Below are 22,160 nucleotides of genomic sequence, written 5' to 3' on the forward strand. Positions count from 1 at the left end.
GAAACAATTGTCATTACCCAACATTTAATAACAGTTTGCCCTATTTCTGTAGATCTTGTTTACTGGCTCTTTTGGTGTTTTTGAAATGTGGCTACAATGTAATGTACATTTGGAGAAGAACTTATTTATTTTTATTATTTATTTTTTATTATTGGGGATTGAACTCTAGAGAGCTTTACCACTGAGATAAGTCCTCAGCCCTTTTTTGTTGTTGTTGTTTTTTGTTTTTGAGATAGGGTCTTGCTACATTGCTGAGGGACTTGCTAAGTTGCTGAAGCTGGTCTTGAATTTATAATCTCCTGTCTCAGACTCCAGTGTCATTGGAGTTACAGATGTGCTCCACCATGCTCAGAAAGGAGGAGGATATTAAAAATACAGAATCAGAAATCTTTACTTATCAAAGACATACCAGATTATTTCAGTGATCTTCTGGGTATGGGAAATGCTAATCTTTTCACCTAGAACTGCTTTATTTCAGATCTAAAAATACAGAGTAAGGAATTTTCAAATATCATTGCAAAGATTCACATATATTTTCCAGTAGTGTATATATGTAACTGTGAATCATTTTGGAGGGATTTTTATTATCTGTAACAGTAACAGTATTAACAGTATTAATTGATTGTAGAAATAAAAGTCTTAAGAAAGCTTAGCTTAATATTTTGATATAGAATTAATTAGCATATACCAAGTGAAAACTCTTTTCTTTGGAATTTATTGTTGAATGATATTTACACCTTAATTTCTCTCTTGTTTTACAGCTGGAGTTCTCACAGAATGTCAACAACTCACAATGCATTTATGGCACAATATCCTAAAATATTCCAGCACAAAAAACCTAGATTGCCTAAAATTCCCAAACAGGAAGAACAAAGGTAATAGTGTCTTCTTTTGAAAGCAAATGTGTGTGTGTGTGTGTGTGTGTGTGTGTGTGTGTGAGCTTTGCATGCACACTGAAACTAAATATAATGGAAGTGTTTGGTCAGTTACTAGCCGTCCATGCTGGGGAGCAATCAAGGAAACAGACTGGTAGGTAAGAGTAGATGGATTTTCTGGCTGAGCAAAAACATTTTTCCACTGCTGAGAAGCATAGTTCTTAAACCATTTGTCAAAGTATTGCTCCCTTTCATTAAATAATTACAGTATTTATGAAATAAATTAAAGTACCTGAGAGTATTTCATGAGAAACTGTCCCACAGAAATGGATAGTGTTTGTGGGGGGAGGATATGTGGAGGTTATGTTATGCATCAGTGAATGAACCACAGTCACAGGGCAACTGAAGGTATTTGAGAAGCCTGTTTGATTGGGTTCCTGCTTCTACATGGACCTGTTGTTTCTCTATTTTTAAAGAGAAAGAGTGGGATACGTAGGTATGTTGCAGAAGGTGTGATAGCTGTCCTGGTAAAGGATGAGGATGAGTTGTCAAATGGCACTGTAATGACTCCGGTGGAACTGTACATCACTGTACATCATCAGCACAGCATCAAATACAAAAAGGCTTCTTTCTGCTTAGACAACATTACCATACAAGTTCCATTCACATCTTTAAATTTTTTTTTCTTATTTTTTACAAACTGTATTTTGATTCATTGTACAAAAATGGGGTACATCTTTTCTATGGTTGTGCACGATGTAGATTCATACCATTCGTATAATTATACATGAACATAGGGTAATGATGTCTGTCTCATTCCACCATTTTTCATACTCCCTCCCTCTGATTTCCCTCTATGTAATCTAAAGTTCCTCCATTCTTCTCTCATCCCCCACACCCACATTCGCATTATATATCATTATCCACTTACCAGGGAAAACATTCGGCTTTTGGTTTTTTGGAATTGGCTTATCTCACTTAGCATGATATTCTCCATATCCATTTGCCTGAAAATGCCATAATTTTATTATTCTTTAAGACTGAGTAATATTCATACACACACACACACACACACACACACACACACACACACACAGTTAATTTATTCATACATCAATTGAAGGACATCTAGGTTGGTTCCACAATCTGGCTATTGTGAATTGAGCAGCTATGAACATTGATGTGGCTGTATCTCTGTAGTATGTTGATTTTAAGTCCTTTGGGTATAGGCCAAGAACTTGGATAGCTGGGTCAAATGGTGGTTCCATTCCAAGTTTTCTAAGGAATCTCCACACTGCTTTCCAGAGTGGTTTCACTAATTTGTAGCCCCACCAGCAATGTATGAGTGTACCTTTTTCCCCACATCCTCGCCAATACCTAATGTTGCTTGTGTTCTTGATAATCGCCATTCTAATTGGGGTGAGATGGAATCTTAGGGTAGTTTTGATTTGCATTTCTCTTATTACTAAAGATGTTGAACATTTTTTCATATGTCTATTGATTGCTTGTGGATCTTCTTCAGTGAAGTGTCTGTTCATTTCCTTAGCCCATTTGTTGATTGGGTTATTTGTATTCTAGGTGTAGAGTTTTTTGAGTTCTTTATATATTCTGGAGATTAGTACTCTCTCTGAAGTATGAGTGGCAAAGATTTTCTCCCTCTCTGTAGGCTTTCTCTTCACATTGCTGATAGTTTCCTTTGCTGAGAGAAAGCTATTTAGTTTGAATCTATCCCAGTTATTGATTCTTGCTTTTATTTCTTGTGCCATGGGAGTCCTGTTAAGGAAGTCTGATCCTAAGCCAACATGTTGAAGATTTGAACCTACTTTTTTTTCTATAAGATGCAGGTTCTCTGGTCTGATTCCGAGGTCCTTGATCCATTTTGAGTTGATTTTTGTGCAGGATGAGCAATAGGGGTTTAGTTTCATTCTACTGCATATGAATTTCCAGTTTTCCCAGCACCATTTGTTGAACAGGCTATCTTTTCTCCATTGCATATTTTTGGCACCTTTGTCTAGTATTATAAAATTGTATTTATTTGGGTTTGTGTCCTTGTCCTCTGTTCTGTACCATTGATCTACCTGTCTATTTTGGTACAAATACCATGCCGTTTTTATTACTATTGCTTTGTAGTATAGTTGAAGTTCTGGTATTGCAATACCCGCTGCTTCACTCTTCCTGCTAAGGATTGCTTTAGCTATTCTGGGTTTCTTATTCTTCCAGATGAATTTCATGATGGCTTACTCTATTTCTGTGAGGTATGTCATTGGGATTTTAATTGGAATTGCATTGAATCTGTATAGCGCTTTTGGTAGTATGGCCATTTTGACAATATTAATTCTGCCTATCCATGAACATGGCAGATCTTTCCATCTTCTAAGGTTTTCTTTAATTTCTTTCATTAGTGTTCTGTAGTTCTCATTGTAGAGGTCTTTCACCTCTTTAGTTAGATTGTTTCCCAAGTATTTTATTTTTTTCAAGACTATTGTGAATGGGGTAGTTTTCCTAACTTCTCTTTCTGAAGATTCATCACTTACGTATAGAAATGCATTGGATTTATGAGCATTGATCTTATGTCCTGCTACTTTACTGAATTCACTTATGAGTTCTAAAAGTTTTCTGGTGGAATTTCCTGGTTCCTCTAGATATATAATCACGTCATCAGCAAATAGGGGTAGTTTGAGTTCTTCTTTTCCTATTCATATCCCTTTAATTTCTTTGGTCTGTCTAATTGCTCTGGCTAGAGTTTCAAGAACAATGTTGAATAGAAGTGGTCAAAGAGGGCACCCCTGCCTTGTTCCAGTTTTTAGGGGGAATTCTTTCAGTTTTTCACCATTTAGAATGATGTTGGTCATAGACTTAGCATAGATGGCCTTTACAATGTTAAGGAATGTTCCCACTACCCCTATTTTTTCTAGTGTTTTGAGCATGAAGGATGCTGTATTTTATCAAATGCTTTTTCTGCATCTATTGAAATAACCATGTGATTCTTGACTTTGAGTCTGTTGATATGGTGAATTACATTTATTGATTTCCAGATGTTGAACCAACCTTGCATCCCTGGGATGAAACCCACTTAATCATGGTGCACTATCTTTTTAATATATTTTTGTATGCGATTTGCTAAGATGTTATTGAGAATTTTTGTATCAATGTTCATTAAGGATATTGGTCTGAAATTTTCTTTCCTCAATGTGTCTCTGTCTGGTTTAGGTATCAGGGTGATATTGGCTTCATAGAATGAGTTTGGTAGGGTTCTCTCCTCTTCTATTTCATGGAATACTTTGAGGAGTATTGGAAGATGAGCTCTTCTTTAAAGGTTTTGTAGAACTCGGCTGAGAACCATCTGGTCCTGGACATTTCTTTATTGGTAGGCTTTTGATGACTTCTTCTATTTCATTACTTGAAATTGATCTATTTAAATTGTATATATCCTCCTGGTTCAGTTTAGGTAATTCATATGTCTAGAAACTTGTTGATGTCTTCGAGGTTTTCTGTTTTGTTGGAGTATAGATTTTCAAAATAACTTCTAATTATGTTTTGTATGTCACTCGGGTATGTTGTTATATTTCCTTGTTCATTCCAAATTTTACTAATTTGAATTTTCTCTCTCCTTTTCTCTGTTAGTGTGGCTAAGGGTTTATCAATTTTGTTTATTTTTTCAAAGAACCAACTATTTATTTTGTCAATTTTTTTGATTATTTCTGTTGTTTCAATTTCATTGATTTGTGCTCTGATTTTAACTAGTTCCTGTCTTCTACTACTTTTGGTGTTGCTCTCTTCTCCTTTTTCTAGGGCTTTGAGCTGTAGTGTTAGGTCATTTATTTGTTGATTCTTTCTTCTTTTATTGAATGCACTCCATGAAATAAATTTTCCTTTAAGTGCTGCTTTCATAGTGTCCCAGAGATTTTGATATGATGTATCTTTGTTCTTGTTTACCTCTAAGAATTTTTTTATTTCCCTCCTGATGTCTTCTGTTATCCATTCATCATACAATAGCGTATTATTTAATCTCCAAGTGTTGGAGTAGTTTCTGTTTTTATTCTGTCATTTATTTCTAATTTCAATCCATTATGATGTGATAGAATACAAGGTAGTAGCTCTATGTTCTTGTATTGGCTAACATTAGCTTTGTGGCATAAAATATGGTCTATTTTAGAGAAGGATCCATGTGCTGCTGAAAAGAAAGTGTATTCACTCTTTGTTGGGTGGTATATTCTACATATGTCCATTAAGTCTAAATTATTGATTATGTTATTGAGATCTATGGTTTCTTTGTTCGATTTTTGTTTGGAAGATCTGTCCAGTGGTGAGGGAGGTGGGTTAAAATCACCTAGTATTATTGTGTTGTGGTCTATTTGATTTCTGGAATTGAGAAGGATTTGTTTGACCTACATGGATGAGGCACTGTTTGGGGCATAGATATTTATGATTGCTATGTCTTGCTGATTTATGCTTCCCTTAAGCAGTATGAAATGTCCATCTTTATCCCATCTGACTAACTTTGGCTTGAAGTCCACATTAACTGATATGAGGATGGATATTCCAGCTTTTTTGCTGAGTCCATGTGCATGGTATGTTTTTCCCCATCCTTTCACCTGTAGTCTGTGGGTATCTCTTTCTATGAGATGAGTTCTTGCCGACAACATATTGTTGGATCTTTCTTTTCAATCTAATCTGTCAGTCTATGTCTTTTTATTGATGAGTTCAGGCCATTAACATTCAGGGTTATTTTTGAGTTATGATTTGTATTCCTGGTCATTTGGCTCATTTTTCTTTTTTTTTGACCTGACTTAGTTTCTCCTTTACTTGGCTATTCCTTTAGGGTAGTTCCTTCCTTTGCTGATTTGCTTCTTTGTTTTTCATCTCTTCCTCATGGAATATTTTGCTGAGAATGTTCTGTAGTGCCGGCTTTCTTTTTGTAAATTCTTTTAGCTTTTGTTTATCATGGAAGGATTTTATTTTGTTGTCAAATCTGAAGGTAAGTTTTGCTTAGTATAAGACTCTTGGTTGACATCCATTTTCTTTCAGAGCTTGAAAAGGGCTTGTTGTTCCAGGCCCTTCTAAGTTTTAGGGTCTGTGTTGAAAAATCTGCTGATATCTGTATTGGTTTCCCCCTGAATATAATTTGATTTTTTTCTCTTGCAGCCTTTAAAATTCTGTATTTTGTATGTTAGGAATTTTCATTATAATGTGCCTTGGTTTGGGTCTGTTGTAAATTTTATATTTGGAGTCCTATAAGCCTCTTGTACTTGATTTTCTATTTCAATCTTCAGATCTGGGAAGTTTTCTGATATTATTTCATTGAATATATTGTTCATTCCTTTGGTTTGTTTCTCTGTTCCTTCCTCAATCCCAATAATCCTTAATTTTGGCCTTTTCATGATCTGCCATAATTCTTGTAGATTCTGTTCATGATTTCTTACCATCTTCTTTGTTTGGTCAACTTTGTTTTCAAGATTAAATATTTTGTCCTCAATGTCTGAGGTTCTGTCTTCCAGGTGTTCTATCCTCTTGGTTGTGCTTTCTACGGAGTTTTTAATTTGGTTTATTGTTTCCTTCATTTCAAGGATTTCTGTTTGTTTTTTTTTAATATCTCTAACTCTTTATTGAAATGATCTTTTGCTTCCCGCATTTGCTCTTTTAACTCTTGAGTGGTGGAATCATTCAATGCCTGCATTTGCTCTTTCATCTCATCATTTGCTTTCCTGATCATTTTAATTACGTATATTCTGAACTCCATTTCTGACATTTCTTCTGCCATGCTGTCAGTGGGTATTATTGATGTAGTATCTAGGTTTGTTTGGAACATTTTCTTCCCTTGTTTTCTCATATTGCTCAGGTATCTACCCCCTGTAGTAGTGAAACTCTGAGATATTGCAGATTTCCTCTATTGACTTATAGTGTCCCTGCAGATTTCCAGTAACTCTCCTCCTAACCTTCAGTAGCCTGAAGTCTTGGAGGAAGTTGATAATGCAGTGCTCCACGAGGAAAGCTGTCCCTGTAGGGGTGGTGGCCTTCAGGTGGGGTATATTCCCAGCTAGTCGGCATAGTCACCTCCATTTGTTAACTGATGGTCAGCCAAAGGGGGACTAGACTGAGGGCTGGGGCTTTGCTGGTCTGGGCCTGTGTCTCTGGTTCTACCACCCTGGTGGGAAAGACTCACTGGTGGGGAAGTTTCGCTGGGCAGCTCTCCTCTGAGAACTTCCCTTCTGTCCAGAACTACCGCCTATGCTGGGGAGCCCTCCTTATGACATTCCCAGGTGTCTGGACCTACCTCCTTGACCAGGGAGCCCCGCCCTGTGAGTGAGTCTCTTGCTGGGCAGTTCTCCTTTACAATGCTCCTGGTTGTCCGGGTTCAGGTCTCCAGTGGGGGAGTCGCACTGGGCAACTCTATTCTGTGAAGTTCCTTGCATTCTGGGACTACTGCCCCATTCGGGGACCTCTGCCCAGTGGGAGAGTCTCACCCAGCCGCTCTGAGTTGGTCCTGAGTCTCTCAAATCCTCCTCTTCTTGAATCCTGAGTCAAAGGGCCTCCAGTTTCCTGTAGGTATCTCAGGAAGGGAGCTGCCCTTCCAATGATGGTGGCCACGCCCTCAGGAATAATTCAAAATGCCTGCACCAGCCCCCAAAGAAGCTGGGGAGCCCCAGTGAGGGTGAGCTGAGTCAGCAGAGAGGCAAGTGCAGTGTCCCTCAGCCCTGAGAGGGGCAGGCAGGCAGGCTCAGTGATGGCGTCTGACCTCAGTGTGGGGATCGGGTGGGCTCTCCCTTTACATCTCATAGTGAATATGCAAGTCCCTCTCCATGTACTCTGGTAGAAATGATCTTTCTACACCCTCAACACCCCAAAGTAGCATTCCCTAACCCATATAATTTCTATTGCCATATTGTATTTTGCTTGTGTGTTTATTAGTGTGTATTTGCATGTTTGACATTTAGCAGAGGCATTGACACATAATTGAGATTAGTAAATGTGTGTGTGTGTGTGTGTGTGTGTGATTCCTTGAGAACACTATCTACTGGATTTATAGAGTTGATCAAAAAGGTGTTCTAATTTATTTATATTAATAATATAAAAATAAAAACTCAAACAAAATTATTGTAACAAATATGTTCCTAGGGTTTGGAGGATATCAGAATAGGAGGTACCAACCTATTTTGTTATCTTAAACTTTTATTTATAGCTGTAGGGAAGTATTTTGTAGAACATGTCATGCCAGTTAACTGGGAAGACTCTTGGGGAGATGAGCTTGCTCTGCCTTTTCAAGAACAATTCTCTTAAATTAATAATTAAAAAAAAAAAAACTCATGAAAAGCAGACATTCTAATAAAACATTTTTCATAACTTTACCATCTGAATCAAACTCCATCCCTACATGGCAAGACTGTTTAGAACCATCATACAAAACTTATACTGTGATTTATGCAATTAACCTCACTCTACATGAATTTCTAACAAAATATTTTGTACTGTTTGATTCCAAGTATATTCAGTTTCTATTCTATTATGGTTGATTAGAATGAGATTTATAAATTTAACTGTTCCATCAAGTAAGGGACCAGGATTAATTATGGATAGCTGAAATGTTCATTTTGCCTTCGAGTTTTTTCATTAAGCTACGAGCATCAGTCTATTCCTTTGGGTTAGGAATTCTTTGGGGAAGATTACAGAGAGCAGACTAGTGGTTTTGAACATGTTTGGTAATGGAATACCACTTCATATCTTTAAGAAAAAAATGACTGAGACTCTACATTTTATTAACAAATTATGATTTAAGTGTAAAAATAAAATGTGGCGTACAAAATATGCAGAGACTAGGGAAATGCACAATAGTAATTGATTTGTATGCTTTAAGTGCCAGAGAAGCCAATCAAATTAGCTTAAGATGCAAGGGAACTTTTAAAGTTCACTCAGTTTCCCTCCATATGTCTGCCTTATCTTTGTTGGGTTGGTTTAATTTTCGTACTCCACATGGTATGGACAGAGAGGATTTTTTTTTAGTAGCCCTGGCACAACTCATTGCAATCTCTTGTTATAATCCATTCCTGGGTTGCTACTATTCTCTGATTTGCCAGTCCTAAATTATATGCTAGTACCCGTAGACTGAGGACTATAGTTGACACTAAATAGAAGCATTTAGTATAAAAGTAGGAGAACAAGTAGAATCGTAGAAGAAAATTGGGTATCATTAACTGGAAAATGGTGAATGAATACATGAACGTTGTTGAAAATTTCTTGAAGACACACAAGTCAACAGGAGGTTGAGCAAAAGGTTGAATGGAAAAATAATATATTGAAAAATGGCAGTGAGATTGGAAATCAAATATACAATGAGGGACATAATTTACAAACTTTCTCTGACTATAGTTCAGTAGAATAAATTGCTAACATAATTACAGGGAAAAAGTTAATCATTTAGAAGTTAAGCAAATAACCAAAACCTAAAACTTTTCCCCTAAATAACTATTACTTTAGACAGGAAGTCAAAATTGCATTTTGTTTTTTGGATATGCGCCACAAAGCATGAACAACAAAACCAAAACCAGACAAATAGGTTTACATTAAACTAAATAGGCTTTGCAAAACTAAGGGTGCAATCAAGAAGGAGGGGACAACCAATGGATTGGGAGAAAATATATACAAAACGTACATCTGATGCAAGGATTTTGTATCCAAAATACACAAGGAAGTTGACTCAATACCAAGAAAACAGCTTGATCAAAAAATGGACAATCTCAAAAGAAGACATAGCAAAAGCATTTGATATAACTTGGTATCTGCCTCATGGCAATGTGTGCAATAATGTGGTTGTTGCAAAGATAAAATGGTAATTTTTATTTTTCAGCTAGAAAAACAATCTAAAGAAGTATAAATATATCATTAATTGAATTAAAATAACATTTCATAAAACACATTTTATAAAATATATTTAAGAAAATAATGAATCTCCTCTAAGCTTAACTTGCAAGGGTCCCTTATGGAATATGATATATTAAAATTTATACATATATAAATTATATATATACACACACGTATGTATAAAATTTCAGATATGTATATGTTAAATTTATATACACACATGAATAGTGAGAATAAAACTCAGGAAAATCAGAGAATCTTTCAAAGGGATAAAACTAATGATGAATTGTATGTCTCAGCAGAGAGTAAATGCCTACCCTATCAAAATTATTCAACAACAGCCTTCACCTATTATTTCATATTAAACACTGTAATTCTTTTAGCTCTAATATCATGTCACAGCTGTGCTTCAAGTAAGGCACCTGCCTGGCTGTAGGCAGCTGGTAAGAATCCCTGATGCCAGACTTGCTAGATAGTGAAGGAACACAGTCGTGTGCTAGGAGAGATACATGCTTCATGGAAGCACTAAATACACTTGGAGTAACACCTCATTAATGAAAATAAATGAAATACCTGGCCAAAACATTGGGAGCAAAAATTCTATTTGAATAAAATTTTAAGAACAGGACAAGAATGGAGTCAAAGATTGTTTGGAATGCTTGTCATTATCTAAAATTTATTTTATTCATGGATCATTTAGAAGCTAAAATTTTGGTATACTCCCAGATGTAGAAAAGTCAAATAAAGAGGAGCTGTAATGTTTTAAAAAAGAGCACTGAATTTTGATCCAGAACACGTGGGTTTGAGTATTTTTTTTTTTTGCCCAATAGCAGCAACATGACTTTGGAGAAGTCTCTTAAGATGGCTCAGTATTTATTTAGAATACTCAGTATTTATTCAGGAAAAGAGAACAATATTAATATTATACCTCAGAGTTATGAATTGAAAGAGATTTAAATTACACCAGCTCTTATTATCTTAGACTATAGATGGCAATGATATTTTACGTGTAATATACATTTGTCAAGAAATTCTTTCTTGAAAACAGGTTAAACAACAACAGGTAAAAATGATGCATATTGTAGATTATATAAAATACTATGAAGAGACTGGGGATGTAGCTCAGTGACAGGACACCTGCCTAGGTTGTGAGAGACCCTAGGTTCAATCCATAGCACCATAAGGAAAAAAAAAAAAAGTCATGTTTAAATTGGTTGCCCAATTAAGTGACTTCCATATTACAATGGGAAGATAGAAATTAACAATGTCATCATTATATGAATTCTCAGTGATGATACCAACTGATTTATATGTTCCCAATAAACATAATGATCATTGCTTTAGTAGGAACAACAACAAAAAAATCTGATTGCTATATCCCTCAGTATTTTAAGCAACTTTAATTCATTAGAGAGATGGTCATATTTCCAGATTTATATCTATAGTCTATATTAGGAAGATGTAATTATTATAAATGTTCTAATTTGAATAAAATGCTAGTTTTTATGTAAATAGGGAGCCCTTGTGCTTTTAAGTTATTCAATACTAATTTTAGAACACTGACAACAATTAGAACGTTACCATCTCTTTTGATATTTTAATTTGCTTGTGCATGACATATAAGAGGCTTGGAAATATTCAGATAATTTCTTGAGAACTCCATCTACATAAAAGGTAGAAAATAATGCAGTTTTGAAGAGAAATATGGGTGTTCAGGGATAGTTGAGTGGTAGAGTGCTTACCTGGCATGTGAGAGGCCCTGTTCAAGTCCAGAACCACACACACGCACACAAGTCCACAAAATGTGGTAAATAGTTTATATTTTAAAAATATAATTATAATTTTTTACATTTAAAATTCTCCAAATCAATATTGCTGATGATTCTATCCAGAATATGTAAACTAAAGCTAAATCTGTTTGTGTTTGAACAATTACTCAAATATATTCTCTTAAACTTCGATAGTGTTCAATACTATGATGAGAAATAATTTTAAAGTCTGAGGACCCTGGCTTAAAATGGGAAGTTATAATGCTTATAATTGTGATTTAAATGCATGCGTGGAAAAAAAAACTGTGCTACCAAGAAATCTTAGGAGTTTGTGTAACATTGTGTAATATATTCAGTATCCTGTATTATATGAAACTCCTTCATTAATTAATCCAATTATCAAGTATCTACCATGTAGCAGGCATTGTGCTGGGACAGAATAAGATGAATATGGCTTTTAGGCCTTAAGCAGTGGTCATGCTAACAATTTTTAAGAACAATAATTTATATTTAAGAATTCATCTTTCAGTTTTCAGATTGTACCATTTATTTGTACAGACTTTTGTTGAGAAATAGAAACCCAATTCAAAGGAACATAAGCAATCAAAATGATTGCCTTTTGGCTTACCTAATCAACCAAAGGAAGGGTAAAGTTGTTTTCAAGGAAGATGAGACACAAGATATGGACTGTGTGTAGATTCTGTTTCTCATTCCTGCTTGTCTTTGTAGATTGTCCCTGTTCTCTCTTGCTGCTTGTGGAATTTCTCAGTGTAGCAGGAACATGACCACCGGAAGCCTTGGGCTTGTTGTAACAGCACTGACAGGAGGAAAAAGGAATTTGTTTCCCCAAAATAACCCAGGAAAAAGACTGGCTTAGTCTGGACCACATGTTAACCTGTCTGCTCAGTGGCATAGAACCTATTAATAGAAGTGTTATGGGACGCAACTTAAGAACAGACCTGATCACCACTGAGAAGTCCAAATTTGAGAGTCTTTATTAAGCCGGCCTGTTGACTGTCTCACACAATGCCCCAAAAAATGGCTATTGGGAGAATAGCCCCGTCCACAGGGTTGTAGGGGTTCTTATATTAAAAAAAAAAAAAATCACATCAATCATTAAGTGTCTGTTGCTATGATTCAACATTACAAACTAACATCATGAGATCATGAACAGAGGGAGAAGTGGGTCAAAATGACCCCTACCTGGGTACAAACTGAAGAATGGTTACTAACATCCACACAATCACTGTTCACATGGTACATTGGTTAAGAGCAATAGAGATCAAAAGAGAGCAATTTTTCATTACATAAGAATTGTCATTTTGTATTGCTAAACATGTCACGCTAAGTAACTGAGGATGGGTACAGATGCAGGTGTTCCCATGGGAGAAGCTTATTTCCTATATAATGTGGAGTCTCAGAGCAAAATGGAGTCTGTTAGTCATTTCCCTTAGAGTCTGGCCTGTAACATTCCAATGGAGCCAGATCTGTCAGCCTATCACAGAAGAAATGGGGATAAGGAGGTACTTTATAAGAAGAAAATAGCCATTATACACTTTGCCCTCCTGGGAGTAAAATAAAATTAATACATATAATAGTAACAGTTATTTTTAAAATGTTGCATTGTTTTCTTCAGCACATTTAATATCTACACTTTTTTAAATAATAAGAAAAGACATAAATTTTTTAACCAATGGTTGTTTAAGTCATAGTATTTCAGGAATGAGAAAGAAGACCTAAGGAAATTATAGTAGTTGAGGAAAAAAAAAATAAGCCTTCACAGAATTGGAGAGAACTATATTAAAGATATATTCATTCAAAATGTGGATTTTGGAGGTAAAAATTAAAGTATTTGCAAAGAAGCCTGACTAATTGCTATAATCTTATTTGACTTTTATACAATGTTACTAGATTTTTATCATTTTAGTTCCAGAAAAGATTAGTCAGTTTAAAAAAATGAGTTCTTAAAAATTCAGATAAACATTGAGAACATATTTTCACTGATTTAGGACTGGGGATTTAGCTCAGAGTTCTTGCTTAGCATGTGCTAGACCTTGGGTTTAATCCCTAGTTATAGGGAAAATAATTTGTACTTGATTTAGAGATGAGTGTCTTTGTTTAGTTGGAAGACATTAAGCAATATGCTTATTGATGAGGGAAACTTTGCCCAGAAGGTAAAGACCAAAAATAATGTGGCAGAAGCTGAGGGACAGCCATCAATACACTTAAATGGCTATCTAGGTTATTTCTTTTAAGATATTTATATTTACTAAATTAATCAAAATGGAAGTTGCCTTATTTTTAAGAAAATGTTAAAGTATGATATCAGATATAGTCTGTAAATGAGTTTTGTAGAGTTGGAATGAGAAAAAGTAAAAAGAGAAAAAGAAACTTGATTTCTAAGAAATCTACACATTTCTTAAATTGTATACTTCATAAAATCAACATTATTTTATTTGAGGCATATATGTAGAAAGGAAAAAGAGAATAATTTTTAACATAAATTGAATGCTTGAGAAAACATCAAATGCAGTTGTAAAAATTAATGATACCTACCTCAAAATGATACATTTCTAGTACAGGAAAAAATCATAATGATATAGCCATATACAATTAACCTCCATTAACTTATCAGATAAAATGTATAAGAATCCTTTTTTCAAAAAATTCTAATCAGCACTGGAATTTAGCTTATAATTGAAAATGCATTAGATCAAATATGCAGTGCCTCGACTCATAGTGTCAGTTTTGCTACCTTGACTATATGGCATTGAAGAAATCAATCTATCTAGACATCGGCGATCTTATATCTAAAATGAAATGCTCGCATAGATGACATTCGAGTTTCCTTTTCACTCTATTAAGCTAACTTTCCATTTTCTAGTTGATGTTATAGATGCCATAGGGAGAGGAAAATGATATTTCTGTTTTATTTTTTGATATATTACCCCTAAAATAGAGCCCTCCCCTTCTCTACACCTCTAGCACCATGATCTCTGAGAAAATGTCAGGGAAAGCAACACTGTAGGGAGGAGGAAAACATAAGTAGATGGGTAGGCTAAAAGGAGGACGATAGAGATAGAGGAATTGAGTTAAGCTCCCGGGTGGGAGAGCTTTACTCACTCCCATCCCTAGTACAAGCTTCATAATGAGGGCATACAGGTATCCAGATAGCCAAAGAGGATGTTGCATCTTCTAGCGCAATGATATGCAACTCAGACTACATGATAGAATCACCTGGGAAGTTTGTCAAAAACACCATTGCCAACTCTCTGTCCATCCCACACTATGTAAATTTGGGTCCCTGGTTTGGTTTCAGGATCTCGATATTTAAAAAAAATATTCCTAGATGATTCTTGAGAATTACTGCTTTAGTGTAAGGGCTAAATTGAGCTCAGAATTTAGTGTGAAGTGAGAATAGCAGTACAGAATTGGTGGAGTGAGATGCTTAGAGTTATACCTGCAGCTGTTATTGACCTTATTTGGCTGTGTCTAGCACGCAGTGGGTCTGGAATTTCCCATGAACACTGGTGAGAGAAAATGAGATGCTGATAGGAATGTGGGCTAAAGAACCTTGGGGAGGGGAAGAACAATGGCCAAGGCAGGAATCTGATGGTACAAGGGGAATATATTAAGGGTAGCTGCAGTAGAAAATAATATATACATAAGAAAAAGTAAAATGAGAAAAAGAAACGATTTCTAACAAATCTACACATTCTTAAATTGTATAGTTCATAAAATCAACATTAATGTATTTCAGGCATATATGTAGAAAGGAAAAAGAGAATAATTTAGGTCCCTGGTTTGGTTTCAGGATCTCAATATTAAAAAAAAATATATTCCTAGATGATTCTTGAGAATTACTGCTTTAGTGTAAGGGCTAAATTGAGCTTGGAATTTAGTGTGAAGTGAGAATAACAGTACAGAATTGATGGACTGAGATGCTTAGAGATGCTTGTTTTTATATATATATATATATATTTTATAATACATAGATAAATATATATTATATAATATAAATATATATTACTGAGGAATGACTATATCTGTATTATGTATACATGCACATAGCTCATTGTGAGAGGAGCTCCTCCCTTCAACCACTACAAAATATGTTCCTTCAAATGTCTACCTCTCAGAATAGTTAATTCTGTGGCACAGGTAACACAGAATCTGTCGTGATTTTTTTTTAAAAAGACCATTGGAAATTTCATTGAATCTAAAAAAGGACATTTCATAGCTCAATGAGAGTGAGAAAAAAATTACCCTGATTGTAGAAAACAGAACCAAAAATTACAAATCTATGAATGATTCATTTGTATTGTGATCTAAGAAAACATACTATGGAAGATAGAAGCATCATCTCTCCGTATATTAAATGAAAAACTTTAGGCAAATTGAGTTTAACAAGAGTGTTTTAGAGCAAGGAACAATTCATTAGTAAGGCAGTACTCAGAACTGGAAGAATTTCAGAGCTCCACCCACAGATGTGAAAGTTTTTTATAGGCCAAGGCCAGAAACAAAGCAGAGAAATAACCTGATTGGCTACTGCAAGGCATCTGGGCACCGTGTGATGGGTCACTTTCCTTATTTGGGCATGATGCAATCATTTGGCTGTCTGTAACTGGCGGAACCTCCATTGTTTGTAATTGGCTGAAACTCAGTTCTCTGTTACAAAAATACACTCCTAAATTACATTTCTGTTTGTTTACTCCTATGTTAGATTGAGGATTATTACTTAAGAACTGAAAGTACAGAGACAAAGTCAGGCTAATGACTTCCTGCTTATTTAACACTTGGGATTTATTATTCAAAAGTTAATCATTAAGTAGAGGTAGTATTACTGAGCAGTCAATGACAGAAAGTTGGTTATACTGTCAAACTTACTTTCAATAGACTAGATAAATCAGTGTTTTTCAAATTTTGCTGTGTGCACAAAATTTACAAGGGAGTTTGTCAATATACAGATTCTAATTCAGGTGGTCTTGGTTGGGTCATGAGATTTGTACTACCCACTGATACTACGCTCTTTGATCCAAGGCTCATAATTTGAGTAGCAAGCCTATAGGTTTTCAGAGTTTTCAAAATGTAGCAAGAGTGTGGGGGAAAAGGTATATTCCTACATTTTTGATAAGACTGCAAATTAGTACACTTTGGAAAGTAGTGTGGAGGTACCTAAAACAGACTAGAAATGAAACCACCATATGACCCAGCTATCTCACTCCTTGATATTTATTCTAAAGAACTAAACTCAGCATACTGTGGAGAGATACTGGTACATCAATGTAGTACCAGTAGTGCAATTCATAACAGCCAAGTTATGGAACCAGCCCAGGTGCCCTTTAACAGATTAATGGATAAAGAAATTGTGGGGTATATGTATAGATGTATACACACACACACAATGAAATTTTACTTAGACATGAAGAAGAATGAAATTATGGCATTTGCTGGTACATGGATGGAACTAAAGAACATCATGCTAAATGAAATACACCAAACTCAGAAGGTCAAGGGTCAAATGTTTTCTCTTATATGCAGAAGGTAGACCAAAATAAGGGGGGGAAAGGAGGGAATTCCATGAAAATAGAAGGGAGATCAATGGAGTAAAGGAAGGTGATAATAGAAGAGGAGGAGGAATGGAAAAAGGGAGGGATGATGAAATTGACCAAGTTATGCTATGTACATGTACGAATATACTATGGTGAAGTTCACCTTTTTATGTATGTGTATGTATTATATATATATATATATATATATAAAATACACATATATACACACACATATAGTACCAACTTTAAAACTTTTAAATAAATAAAGACCAGTAGAGTAGAAGAAGGGGAACAGGGGAAGGAAGGAGGGGAGGGAAAGAGGAAGAACCAAGGACTGAAGTGGAGCAAATTATATTCCATGCAAGTATGATAATGTGAAATGAACCCCACTACTACATTTAACTATAATGTACAAGCACTAAAAATGTGCAAAAATCACCAAACTATAACTTTTATATTGGAAAAATTTTCTACTAGAAAAATATGGTCCACATTTTAGAGTTTTAATTCACTCATCCAAGGGTTTATTTCCAATAAACTACAAGGCTTTACATGGGTTTTTGTTATTAGATAGTTTACCTTTGTTTGCATGGGTTCTGCATTCATGAATTCCATCTACCATAGATCAGAAATATTAAGAAAATTGTGTCTATACTGAACATGTAGAGGGTCCCCCCCCTTGTCATTATTGCCTAAATAGTGTAGTATAACATGTATTTGTGTAGCATTTCTATTTTGTTAGGTATAATAACAGAGATGAATTAAAGTAAAAAGAAGAGATGCAGGTTTTATTGAAATATGACACTTTACATATAAGGGACTTGATCATCTACAGATTTTGGTATTCTCAAGGGGTCCTGGAAACAATGTGCCCTGGATCCTCAGGGATGATTGTACTCATGTTATTAAATTCAGCAGCAGATCACATGTTACTTTTAATATGCACAGCGTGGTAGTTTGGAATTACTTTGCTATTTTTTACTTAGGGCATTTTAATGAAGTCCAGCCAGTATCTTTTATCTTAAAAAGTTCCATTTTTAATTAAGCAATGGATCAGATAAGGAAAAGAGAGGCAGCATTAGCTCTTTGTGTAGAAGGAGTTTCAAGTTTATTACTTACCAGGTAATGGAAATATTTTGAACAATTATTTTTTAAATTTGTTATGTAATTTTCAACTGACTGTGGAAAAGAAAAAGGATTTTTGCTGTTTACTGCCCCACTACCAGTCCCAGGATTCTTATAAGAGAATCCTCAAATGCTAAAGGCAGCCTGACCAGAAGAGGACTTTGGGGGATGTTTCTCATGGGCTCAGAAGTCTGAATGCTCAGTCAGCCAAATTACCAGTCACTTCAAAACTGTCAAAGTATGTTTTTTGCAAAGAATTGATGTTTAAGTTTGACTTTAGATATTAAAGAGGCTAGGATATGACAGTTGTTGAAGAATTTTATTCCAGAAGCTCTGAATTTTACTTCTAGGTGGAAAGCAGTAAACATGTAGCTTAGATCTAGGCTAAAATGGTGAGGAGTGTCTCTGTAATATATATTGATTCTCAAATTCATTTTAAGGTAATCATTTGATATGACCGACATATAGCTTTGATATTGTAATTCTCTCAAAAAGCGTGAGTTCAGAGAATGTTTGAAAATAAAGATGAATATTTAGAGATGAATTAATGAAAAACTTAGAACAAATAGATTTTAACTGATTTTTTAAAAAAAATTTTCAAGATTGTTTTGTGAACTTGTGCTTTTATTGTGAGTTTTTAAAAATTATTTATTTATTTTTTACATACTGCATTTTGATTCATTGTAAACAAATGGTGTACATCATTTCGTTTCTATGGTTGTACATGATGTAGTTTCATACCATTCATATAATCATACATGTACATAGGGTAATGATGTCTGTCTCATTCTATCGTTTTTCATATTCCCCTTCCCTCTCATTTCCTTCTGCATAATCTAAAGTTCCTCCATTCTTCTCTCATTCCCCATTCCCTAACCCCATGATATATCATCATTCACTTATCAGGGAAAACATTTGGCCTTTGGTTTATTGGAATTGGTTTATTTCACTTAGCATGATATTCTCCAATTCCATCCATTTATTTGTAAATGCCATAATATTATTATTCTTTATGGCTGAGTAATATTCCATTGTGTATATATACCCCAATTTCTTTATCCATTAAACTGTTAAAGGGCTTCTAGGTTGTATCCACAATCTAGCTATTGTGAATTGAGCTGCTATAAACATTGATGTGGCTGTGTATGCTAATTTTAAGTCCTTTAGCTATAAACTGAGGAGTGGGATAACTGGATCAAAAGGTGGGTCCATTCCAAGTTTTCTGTGGATCCTCCATACTGCTTTCCAGAGTGGCTACACCAATTTGCAACTCCACCAGCAATATAAAATGTGTCTTTTTCCCTACATCCACACCAACATCTATTATTGTTTGTGTTCTTGATAATAGTGAGTTTGTGTTTTTGAACTTGATTTCTTTCCTCAACATTGTTTGAATTAACCAATCTAAGGAGGGCTAATTTCATGCTAGTTTATATCTGGTCTTGGGATAATTAATAGATGTTCAAACCATAGGCTATTTTAAAATGCATATTTAACATTAGGATAAATAAATCTACAGTTGTTATGATGATAAAATCCATATTTTCTCTAAAGTTCTGAGATCTATTGGATAAGATGTTCCTAATGCTTTTACATTTGAAAACTGGATCTATAGTAATTCTGTGTCCCTAATTTATTCTGAAAAGAAATAGAATGATTATACTATGTATAAAGAAACCGCATGTTAATTTTGTTATCTTTTATTCATTTCTGTAAACAATATGTACTAGGCAGCAACTTTGTGCTAAGTGCAACTCAGACAGGGCCCTGAGCCCAGACGGCTCAGAACTTGGTGTTCTGATGGGCTCTCAGCAAGAGGTTATGAGTACAGTGTAGTGGTGTCAAGGGAACAATGGAAGGGGGTCTCTGCACTGAGATGCAACATTAAGGCAGGTCGTGCAACTGGAAGTTCAGGGAAGGCTTCCTTGAGAAAGGGTGTTCAAGTTTCAGAAAAAGTAAGTTGTTCAGGAGAAAGGAAAGGTTGTCTGAGGCTAAGAGAATCACATGTGATGTTTTTTTCACACTGTTGATCATCCAAATGCTAGCACAGGAACCTTAGTTGATACTCTCATTGCCTGATTTGGTATTTGTTACCAGGTTCTTTTCAGAACCTATGGTTGAATTTCTCCACTGGCATTAAGATGGGTATGATGGCTGGCAGTGGGGAGAAGTCAGAAGAAAGAAAGGAAGGAACGAAGGAAGGCAAGAAGGAAAGGAGAGGGGGAGGGAAATAAAGTAAGGGAGAGACAAAGGACTTTACTGCTGGCTATTTTTATTTTTATTTTTTATTGGTTCCTTTTAGTTAAATGACATTAGAATCCATTTTAACAAAATTATACAATCATGCAATATACCTTATTCTAATTAGGACCTAATTCTTGTGGATGTACACAATGGTGTGATTCAGTTAGTTATTTTCATACATATATATAGTATGAAAATAACTAACTGAATATATATATATATATATATATATATATATATATACACACACACACATAGGAAAAGTATGTCAGATTCACTGTCTTTCCTATTTCTATCCCTCCTCCTTTTCCTTCATTTCCCTTTGTCTAATCTGAGCTTTTCTTCTTCCCCTCCTCTCCTTTTATTGTGGTTTAGTTTCCACATATCAGTGAAAACATTTGACCTTTCACTTTTTGGAATTGGCTTATTTCACTTAGCATGATAGTCTCCAGATCCATCTATTTACTGCAAATGTCATAAAGTTGCTCTTCTTTATGACTGAATAATATTCCATTGTGTATACATACTACATTTTCTTTATTCATTCATCTGTTGAAGGACACCTAGATTGACTCCATAGCTTAGCTATTGTATACTGAGCTGCTGTAAACATTGATGTGGGTGCCGACACTGTAGAATACTGATTTTAAATCCTTTGGATATATGCCAAGGAGTGGCATAACCAGGTCAAATGGTGGTTCCATTTCTAGTTTTTTTGATGAAAACCCATTATGCTTTCTAGAGTTATTGCACCAATTTACAGTCCCATGTATGAGTGTACCCTTTTCCCTGTATCCTTGTCAACATTGTTCCTTGTATTCTTGATTAGTTGCCATTCTGACTGGAGTGAGATGAAATCTAAGTGTAGTTTTAATTTGCATTTCTCTAATGGCTAAATATGTTGAGCATTTTTTCATATATTTGTTGACTGTATTTCTTCTGTGAAGTTCTTCTTCAGTTCCTTTGCCCATTTATTGATTGGGTTATTTGTTTTTTTGGTGTTAAGTTTCTTGAGTTCTTTGTATATCCTGTAAATTAATACCCTATCTGAAGTGTGGAAAAGATTTTCTCCTGTCAGCTCTCTGTTCATATTCTTGGTTGTTCCCTTTGCTGTGAAGAAGCTTTTCAATTTGATGTCATCCCATTTACTGATTTGTAACTTTATTTCTTACACTTTAGGAGTCTTCTTAAGGAAGTTAGTTCCTGAGCCAATATGTTGAAGTGTTGGGCATACATTTTCTTCTATTAGGTGCAGTGTTTCTGTTCTAATTCCTAGGTCTTTGCTCCACTTAGAATTGATTTTCGTGCAGGGTGAGAGATAGGGTTAACTCTAATTATATTAAGCATGGATTTCCAGTTTCCCCAGCACCATGTGTTGAAGAGGCTATCTTTACTCCAATGTATTTTGTTGATGCCTTTGTCTAGTATAGGTAACTGTATTTAGGTGGGTTTGTCTTGGTGTCTTCTGTTCTGTTCCATTGGTCTTCCTACCTGTTTTGGTGCCAATGCCATGTTGTTTTTGTAACTGTAACTCTGTTGAGTAATCCAAGTTCTGTTATTGTGATGTCTCCTTCTTTGTTTTTCTTGCTAAGAATTGCTTGGGCTATTCTGGGTCTCTTGTTTTTTCAAATGAATTTCATGACTGCTTTTTCTATTTCTATGAAAAATGTCATTGGAATTTTAATATGGATTACATTGAATCTGTGTAGTGTTTTTGGTAGTATGGCCAGTTTGGTAAT

The 22,160-nt window shown here is 35.0% G+C and overlaps 1 protein-coding gene across 1 annotated transcript in view; it reads left to right on the forward strand.

The window, feature by feature from the left end:
- The window catches only part of CNBD1 (cyclic nucleotide binding domain containing 1), a gene marked incomplete at both ends in the record, with an annotated part of 341,848 nt that overhangs the window by 33,258 nt on the left and 286,430 nt on the right, over positions 1 to 22,160 (forward strand). Inside the window, one exon of the mRNA XM_079146622.1 lies at positions 762 to 875. Within this exon, the coding sequence (XP_079002748.1) occupies positions 762 to 875 (114 nt within the window). The remainder of the gene's footprint in view (positions 1 to 761; positions 876 to 22,160) is intronic.

Source organism: Sciurus vulgaris, assembly GCF_902686455.1.
Source record: "Sciurus vulgaris genome assembly, chromosome: 1".
In the NCBI taxonomy this organism is placed as follows: Eukaryota; Metazoa; Chordata; class Mammalia; order Rodentia; family Sciuridae; genus Sciurus; species Sciurus vulgaris.